The sequence below is a fragment of the Danio rerio genome, chromosome 11 (genome assembly GCF_049306965.1).
Source record: "Danio rerio strain Tuebingen ecotype United States chromosome 11, GRCz12tu, whole genome shotgun sequence".
In the NCBI taxonomy this organism is placed as follows: Eukaryota; Metazoa; Chordata; class Actinopteri; order Cypriniformes; family Danionidae; genus Danio; species Danio rerio.
The window spans coordinates 34,912,501-34,922,500 of record NC_133186.1 but is presented as its reverse complement, the minus strand read 5'-3'; the positions used below and the strand labels follow the sequence as shown (position 1 = coordinate 34,922,500).

General features: G+C 36.8%; 1 protein-coding gene across 4 annotated transcripts in view; it reads left to right on the top strand.

Moving 5' to 3' along the window:
* Window positions 1–10,000, top strand: part of pcdh17 (protocadherin 17) — a 148,094-nt gene that overhangs the window by 61,920 nt on the left and 76,174 nt on the right. For 2 of the 4 annotated variants that reach the window (XM_005155856.6, NM_001160822.1), the window contains 2 exons: window positions 7,641–7,699; window positions 7,844–8,016. The exons of 1 other annotated variant lie outside the window; for it this stretch is intronic. In XM_005155856.6, the coding sequence (XP_005155913.1) occupies window positions 7,641–7,699; window positions 7,844–8,016 (232 nt within the window). Of the gene's footprint in view, window positions 1–7,640; window positions 7,700–7,843; window positions 8,457–8,533; window positions 8,639–10,000 lie in introns of those variants that run through there. One more of the 4 variants, XR_012386821.1, reaches the window with a different exon arrangement.

The window sequence follows — 10,000 nt, the reverse complement described above, 5'->3', positions numbered from 1 at the left end:
TAACAGCTGGACTGCATCAGAAAAACAGCAGAAACCTAACATAGCAGTATAAATTAAGCTCACCTGATGGTGCGTCTCATTAAGCCACGACCTAAACATGTAAAAAAAAAAGTCAGTGTGCAAATTGGCAGGCGAATGTGTGATCAGTACTGCTGTAATGTACTTTTTATTAGCTTTTAGCTGTTGGTACAAAGCGTTTATTTATAGCGGCTCGCAGCAACAACGTTGGAACAAACAGGCGATGTTGGCTGCCAAAACTGTGTTGTGTTTTTCATGATTGTGGATATTTGCAAGTTGGATGCGTCTGATGAAGTTTGTGCTAAAGACACACAGTATGCTAATAGAGGATAAATAAGCAGGCTGTGTGGAGTCATGCCTGACCCAGCACTGGCACAGCTAGCGGACACAGCTAGCGTAATCTCAGAAAAGCCTGGATTTAGAGCCTCTCACTCAGACGCTCTCTCCAGGGGCAGTTTGCATACAGCCAGGATGTTGTAAAACACTTCCCCGGAAAGTGCTCTTATCAACCTTTTAAAAGGCAGACGCGTGGAGGTCATATTCCTGTGATTCCTGTCGCTGCCAAGGGCACGCTGGCCCTGCTATCGAAATTAACCATCATCCTCTGTTCTGGCACCCCCTGTGCCTATGTTATTAATAGACGCTGGCTTTTTTAAACTTTTTTTTTTTTTTTTTTTGGTAATGCCTGATTTTTGCATTCTGGGAAGTTATGAGCTGAATTTGAAGCTGCATTTTAGCTAGAAAGGCTATAGCTACTTGCAGTGAAGTTGTGGGAAAGTGATTTGTTTCAAAAGTGTTTTTGACTTAAAGGAATAGTTCACTCAAAAATTAAATTTGGTCATTTTATAACCCTTCACTTATTTAATTTGAGTTTCTTTCGTCTGCTGAACACAAAAGATAATAATTTGAATAATGCTGGTTGCAGGGACCCATCGCCTATCATAATATATATATATATTTTCCTACTATCAAAGTCAATGGGTACCATTGTTCAGTACATGTTTCTTTTGTGTTCAACAGAAAAAAAAAGAAACTTTTTATATGAGGAAAAGTGAATGATGATATAATTTAAACATAAGCTCATTCTGATAACGTAGCCCTACACTGTAAAAAATGGCCGTGATTTTAATGGTAAAAAACTGTAAAAATGCTACAGTAAAAATCTGTAACCTGATTAACAGTATGTTTCCTTAATATATACGACAGATAATCGTAAATTGACTTTCCCAGAATTCCCTGCATGGCCAGCCTGATCTCAGGAGGAAACGTAAGTATTTTACGTTTTGCCAGTTTAGTGGCTAATTGGTACAAATTCGAGTTTAGACGTACGAAAATGTACGATTTTAAAAAGGAGGCGTGGCACCTAACCCCACCCCAAACCCCAACCGTCATTGGATGATAAGCAAATTGTACTAAATTGTACAAATTAGATTGTACGAATTCATACGAATTAGCCACCAAATTTAAAAAGTTACGAATTGCTGTGATGACATTACTAAGTATTTTTTTAGTTGTTTCCCCATTAGTTATTTACACTAGAGATTTGTTACATCTAATGTTGATAAACAATGTTTATTTCATGACTTTAGTTTTATGCTTGTTACCATACGGATGTTTAGTAGCCGTGTAAATGGCATTAGGCACTTTGTTGTGATATGAGCATTGGTTCATTATGTAACTTTCTTATCACCACTAGCATATGGCTGTGTTAATGTTAAATCTGTTTAACAAAACATGTGATATGTAGATGTTGATAATTTAAAATACAGACATTTTACCTCTATAAATTAATTAAATACGATAGTTTACTGTGAAAATTAGAAATTGCTTTTACGTTTTGTACCATATTTGTAACGGTGAAATACTGGCAACTACAGCTGTCGTTTTTTTACCCTAAGTTTTATGGATTTATTTTTTACAGTGTACTATATATACATTTCTGGAGATTGCAAATTATGCAGCCAGAACTACGAATGGCTGCATTTTGTTTTTAAGAAAAATGTTTCGGGGTGATATGACGCCATTCCTTTTCATTCAGCTGACCAGCTGATCGCTTACCTCCATATGCACGGCTATCCCTCTGTTACCAGTTTGTCCAGTTAGCTCGCCATGTACATCTGTACACTTGAGATGCTGAGAGGAGCTGACCACGACAATGGGGTTTGAGTTAAGAACAGTTCCAGAAAGCGAGTAAAACAAAAACAGAAGTTAAAAGCTAAATAAACAAGTAAATAACAGGGTGAGAATGTGGTAAAATCTGAAAATGTGGTAAAAATTAGGCGATGGCTTTTATTTTTCTAATTTGCTTTTTATAACTGTTGGTTGGGTTTAGGGAAGAGGGTGCGCGGGTCAATCGGTGCTTTTGAAAACACTATTGGTTGTGGGTTTAGGGAAGGAGGAGGGTGGGTCAGTTAATCACTAAGTCAGTCAGTCATTCAGTCAATCAACCTCTGGTGGATTTACGTGAGAACAGCAGGTGCGAATGGAATTTTAGAGAAATTTGAGATCTTAAAAAGCGTACACAGTGGCCTCTTGTGGATTCGCAAAAACTGCAAAAAAAAAAAAACTGCAAAAAAACACACTAAAAACGTAGCTCCTGGCATGTATTTGGCACTCCAGAAATGTACAGTATATGGGGTACGTTTTCAGAATGAACCAGGGTTGAATAATTTTCCATTTTGGGTGAACTATCTTTTTCAAAACTGAGAACTTTTATTGCATATTTTGCCATTTGTTTGCATAATATCTTAGTTTAGATTTTTTTTTTTAAATACTGTTATTGTCTGTGTAAACTGCAAAAATGCAATTTTGTGAAAACACCTTTGCATTAAGTGCTCGCTTTATAGGTAAGTACTTGACAACAATGGTTTACTACAGTTTTTTTTTTTTTTTTTTTCTCAGTCGACATCGCCACATACTGACCTGGAATACATGGATATATTGTTTTAGTAAATTCCTTGGAATTGTGTAAACTGATTTTTTAAAACAACTTTGTTGTCTATAGGTGAAACTTAATCATCAACACTACCTGACAAAAGTCTTGTCTTTTATCTTATTAAGTTTTAGGAACAACAAATGATAACTTGACTTCTAGTTGATCATTTGGAATCAGAAGTGGCTTATATGAAAGTTAAAGGCCTCTAGATTAGGCTTATTTTATGTTTATTTTTCCTTTGGATTCATCTTCAATGCCTTCTCCAGCTTATCCAAGACATGCTCAATAATGTTCATGTTTGATGACTGGCCTGGCCAATCCTGGAATACCTTGACCTTCTTTGCTTCCAGGAACTTTGATGTGGAGGCTGAAGTATGAGACGGAGCGTTATCCTGCTGAAGAATTTGCCCTCTCCTGTGGTTTGTAATATAATGGGCAGCACAAATGTCTTGATACCTTAGGCTTTAGATGTTGCCTCTGCAGATCTCTCGCACACCCCCATACTGAATGTAACCCCAAACCATGATTTTTCCTTCACCAAACTTGACTGATTTTTGTGAAAATCTTGGGTCAATGTGAATTCCAATAGTTTTTTTTCAGTATTTGTGATGGTTGGGTTGCAATTCAACAGATGATTCATCAGAAAAATCTACCTTCTGCTACTTTTCCAAACGATCAACTAGAAGTCAAGTTATTATTTGTTGTTGTACAACTGGGATCAATGACAAGACTTTATAATATAAAGTACGCTGTAAAAAACAGCAAAGAATTACAATTAAAATAAGCTGTAGTTACCAGAATTTTACAGGTAAAAATATGGTTGAAACCAAATGCTCTGACATCTTTACAGTTAAAACCAAATGCTCTGACGAGCTAACATCTACCAGCCAACCAATTAATGTCAACAAAAAGCATAACAAGCCAAGTGTCATGAAGGAATTTCTGGGAAAGACAATTTACGGTTATACACTGTATATATTAAGGAAACTTGCTGTTAAACAGATTTTTACAGTAGTGTTTTACATTTTTTTTACTATTAAAATTATGTTTTTATTACCATCACAGCCTTTTTTGTGTACAAAAACATGATTTTGTGAAAACAGCCATGTACATATATATGAGTGGATTCTGTATCCATGTGCAACTAGACTACTTGACAGAGAACGAAAACAACAATCACAGACTACAGGGCTGTATTTATGCAAGTTTGCTGTGTTTCTTTACTAAGCGATATCACCACCTACTGGCTTGGAGTACTTAATAGAGCAGGGGTCACCAACCCTGTTCCTGGAGAGCTACCTTCCTGCAGATTTTAGTTGCAACCCTGACCAAACACACCTGTTTGTAATTATCAAGTGCTGCTTTAGGTACTAATAATTGGTTCAGGTGTGTTTGATCAGGGTTGGGACTGGATTCTGCAGGAAGGTAGCTCTCCAGGAACAGGGTTGGTGACACCTGTAATAGAGCGTTTTTATTCATTTTTGTAGATCAGCAACCATGAACACATACACCAGTCATCATGTACACATTACTCCAAGTTACATAAGCACCCACATAAACCCATGTTTGGCTTGAATTTTCAAACGATTCATGGCAATTACAACTTTACCCGTGAAGCGTTCTAATCATTGATTTAGCCTTTGATTTGACTTCTGCATCTGCGCTTTTTATCTATGGCTGTGGTTGAAAGACGCGCTCCGTACTGCGATAGAGAGTCTCAACAAAGCTTCATAAAGGTTATGAGGGTACAGGGAGGCCTACGTGACCTTTCACACAATCCCACAATCCCCTCCTGCTGGGACTTTACCTTCTCGTTTCATCATTTCAGCATCACACATATCTCCTTTTGAAGTCCAGCGGTGCGTTGAAGAAGAAAAAAACTATCTCTCTCCGGCAAACAGACATTGTTTTATGGTTTAAGGTTTGCGAAGCAAAGAACAAAATTCCAAAGATAAACACCTGCTATTGCACTTTGATTATATAGCATTTCTCTCTCTTTCTTTCACATAAAACATCCCGGATCTGTTTGCATCTTTTAAATGCCTTTGAAACAACAGGTGCGATAACACTTTTATATACAGAGTACATGTGGTAATGTCAGGCATAAAAGCGTATGTTAGTAATAAAGAACGTTTCTGCACCGCATTACTGTACCATCAAGATGTCTAAGAGGTTTTATGATGGTGGAGGGAAAGAGAGAGAGAGGAGAAATGATCCAGTGCATTAGTCTCTCTCAGTCTCGCGTTTAGCCGTGTCAATATTGTCTGGACCACAGCTGAGTCCAGATTCTTTTCCGTTCCACTCCGTATTGACCGTGAGTTGCTGCGCAAACACGCTTTGGCAACATTGATGTAACATTGAATTGAGTAATTGAAACCCATAGGAGAGAGATCAGAGAGGGGGGTATCGGATTTTCGCTTTTCTTAAGCTACTGAAGAGAAAGACAGACAGAAAGAAAGAGAGAGAGGCAGGAGTGGATATAATAAAGAATGATAAACTTAAAGTTTACTCACTAAATCACTTCTTATTGCTAAACTTTGACTTGTTTTTAACTGATTGATAGACGTTGAAGCGCATAATAATGATAGGTATGAAGATAAGAACACTTTGTTTGGTATTGTTATTTGTATGTTTGACTTAAACAGATGATTTAGTGATTTATAAATAGTATATAAAACTATTTTAATGTTTTAAATACTACATAAAAATACAAATATATATATTTTTATAGATGGTGAAAAATCTTAATAATCATACAGCATTTAGCTTATGCAAACCATAATTTTATTTAATAATTTTATAGGTTTTTATTAGTTATAAACCTATTTATTGACCTTTTTCTCATATACAGTGTTGGAAAATATACAGTGTTAGGTAAAAAAAGAAATACACTTAACATGTATGCAGTATACACTCTCTGGCCACTTCATTAGATATGCCTGTCTAACTGCTTGTTGATGCAAATTTGAATCAGCCAATCACATGGCGGTGATTCAACGCATTTAGGCATGTAGACATGGTCAAGACGATCACTGCAGTTCAAACCGAGCATCAGAATGGAGAAGAAAGGAGATTTAAGTGACTTTGACCGTGGCATGGTTGTTGGTGACAGACATGCTGGTATTTTATGAGTATTTCAGAAACTGCTGATTTACTGGGATTTCGTTCAACCATCTCTAGGTTTAACAGAGAATGGTCTGAAAAAAAGAGAAAGAATCCAGTGAGTGGCAGTTCTGTGGCTGAAAATACCTTGTTGATGCCAGAGGTCAGAGGAGAATGGCCAGACTGGTTCAAGCTGATAGAAAGACAACAGTAACTCAAATAACCACTCGTTACAACCGAGTTATACAGAAGAGCATCTCTGAATGCACAACACAACACGTCCAACCTTGAGGCGGATGGGCTGCAACAGCAGAAGACAACACCAGGTTAGCTAAGAACAGAAAACTGAGTCGACAAGTCACACTGGCTCACCAAATTGGACAGTGGAAGATTGGAAAAACGTTGCCTAGACTGATGAGTCTTGATTTCTGTTGCGACTTTCGAATGGTAGGGTCAGAATTTGGCATCAGGAACATGAACGCATGGATCCATCCTGCCTTGTATCAACGGTTCAGGCTGCTGCTGGTGGTGTAATAGTGTGGGGGATATTTTCTTGGCACATTTTGGGCCCATTAGTACCGATTAAGCAGTGTATCAATGCCACAGCCTACTTGAGTGTTGTTACTGACCACATTGTACCTATCTTCTGATGGCTACTTCCAGCAGGATAATGCTCCATGTCATAAAGCATAAATCATCTCAGACTGGTTTCCTCAACATGACAACGAGTTCACTGCACTCAAATGTCCTCCACAGTTACTAGATCTTAATTCAGTAGAGTACCTTTGGGATGTGTTGGAACGGGAGATTCGCATCATGAATGTGCAGCTGACAAATCTGCAGCAGCTGTGTGATACCCTTATGTCAATATAGCTCAAAATCTCTGAGAAATATTTCCAGTATGTTGTTGAATCCATGCCATAAATGATTAAGGCAGAACTGAAGGCAAAATGTGACCAAACCCGGTACTAGTAAAGTGTACCTAATAAAGTGGCCGGTTAGTGTAAATGATAAAACTAAATATAATGCACTCTCAGCAGCACATTAATAAACACTGCAGGCAGTAAACAGTGAATATCCTATTGCATTGCAATACTTCCTCTTATTTACCAGTTAGAGTCAGTCTAAAATAAATACAATTAGCTTCTATTAAGAACAATAGTTGTGAATGGGATGCTCCCCGATGGATAGAGAAGGTTGTGTGTGTGGGTGAACGTTCAGAGCCTTTAACAACTTCAGCAAATCTTCTCATTTTCTTACACCACACACACACACACTCCCTCTTATTCGCTCCATTTTTTTTTCTTCTGCCGTGCTCCTCCACTCGTATTCGTATCTAACAGGTCATTAAGTTCACAAATGTGCAATTGAGTGTTTTGGATGTTTAATTAGCATGTTTCCTTGACTAATTAAAATGCACAAATCTACGGATTAAAGCTCCCCTCCTTTTCTCCATCTCTTCCACCACCCCCCCTCCTTTTTATGAATAATTAATCAATCTCTTTCACCAGGAGATTCTGTCGCACACCAGGACACATTTCAGTGTCGCGCAAGACGTAAACTCTTTTCCTTTTCCCCTTCACAGACAGACAATTTTCCTGCTGAGCCCAATTACATGGGTAACAGGCAGCAGTTTGTTCAAAGGTAAGGCCTATTTAACAGTTTTCTCAGCGTTATTTGTTTTTTTACACACAGACGTTCTTCAGATAAGAGCTAAGAAGCCATGCCAGGGTTAATCTGTTTGATCTTTTTTTTTTTTTTTGGTCTTGTTGTTTTTTGGACTTGTAGCAGCTCAACGTTCAAAGATCCAGAGCGTGCCAGTCTCAGAGACAGCGGACACGGGGACAGCGACCAAGCGGACAGCGATCAGGACACTAATAAAGGCTCCTGCTGTGACATGTCTGCTAAAGAAGCGCTCAAGATGAAGGCCACTGGACTCAAGCCTCAGCCACTTGAACAGGGTGAGTCCTTCAACATGAGCAACTTTAATAGTCTGTGCGCTATCACAGTCTTTTCTTTCGCCTTTTGCTCTTTGTTACTGGACGTCCTACAGTACGTGTCTGTTGCTTTATTCTAGTGTTAAGCTGTCTTCACAAGGCATGTTTCACAAATGCAGAAGACTTTTGCGTCTCAGGCTGTTCACATAAGATAAAATCTTGATTTTGTATTAATTTCTTTTGGTCTGTTCCACCTTTTTGCCCTTCTTGACTGTTTCCAACAATTAATATCATATATGGGTCAATGACAAGGCGTCCCATTTTGGTGTCCGCATTAAATTATATTTAGAAAAGTGACTTTATATACTTAGAAAGCATTTTAGATGAAAGTAAGGTGCCTGGTTGCCTGTTTCCAATAATGTTTGTGAAAAAAGTTAAAGTATTAATGAAATAATGTTTGAAATGTATATAACATATATTTAAATATGAAAATATTTATATATATATATATATGTTTATATATTTTTTATTTCATATTTAGATATATTTAATAATAAAAAATTATCAAACAACCAAATAAATAGCAAAATTAACATATTAACAGTGCACTTACACCAAGCAGCAAGATGAGCTTCAAAGTACATATAATAAATAAAAAAATAACAAAATCATGCACATATACACATATAAATATGAAGAGTTCAGATGCAAAAACCTTTAAATGCTGTTTGAAATTTTATTCTAAAATTAGCATTTTTCTCAGACTCCTGTGTGTAGGCTCACAAATTTTACTAATCTTTTTTTCACATTGTCATTATGAGGTGTTGTGTGTAAAATTCTGAGGATATAAATTAATTTAATCCATTTTGGAATTAGACCGTAACAAAAAATGTGGAAAAAGTGAAACGCTATGAATACTTCCCGGATGCACCGTATATATATTATTGGTTTTGTCAATCTAGTATTTTGTCAATATTTATATATATATGAGCAATATCAAACTCGCAGCATTGTGATGTGGCTGTATTTCGCTACTGGGGGGAGGCGTTCATTGGCACGAGGCCACAGGATGAGTGCTTTAGTGTCCCACCAGTGACGATATACAACCTCATCGCACTGCTTCTTGTGTGATTTTGCGTTTATACAATAGTTCGACTGCATAATCGTGTGCATAATCGTGTGTACACAGATTCACATCTGCAGCTGATGGTCAGAACAGCAGAAACCGTTGTTTCTGATGCTCTGAAATTGTACATATTTAAAATAGTCACTATCCTTATAAATAAACTGCATGGTTGCAATCTAAATAACTATATTCTCGACTACAAAAAACACAAAAGTACATTATGTTGTCCAACAGCAGTAATATTTGTCAATTTGTCACTGTGTGTGGGCGGAGTAATACGCAAGGGTGAAGATGCTGTACTAGTGCTGTTATTTGCAAAATATTGCACGGCTATCAGCGAATCAGATTCCAGAACCAAAAAGAATTTTGGTATAAATAATAATATATCCACTGTTAACAATTCAATTAGAATTAAGTAACTTTTGCCAGTAACTTACTGTAAATAAATTACAGCATCATTGTATTTACTGTATTTATATATAATGCATACTACTGTATTTACATTAAAGCACCATTTACCTTGCTCTATATATATCAAATTTACAGTAATTTTCACAATGCAACTTTAAAATATGGTAACATACTGTCCTACAGTAAAATTCAGTTCATATTACAGTGAAATACTGTGTAATTTACAAAAAATGTTTACAAAACAGACTACACATTGTTGTTGTTTTCTTTTCTTAATATAATTGTAACAATATTAATTTTAATTTAAGCAAATTTTTTTTTTGTACGTGCATTGGTATATCTACACGCCTGTATTTAACATCCCTGTATTTAATATCTTTATTTGCCCTTGAATGTTGTACCCTGTTTGTGTGATGTCATCTCTCTTTCCCTTTCTCACTCCAAGTCCCTTCCTCAAACTATGCTTTCATT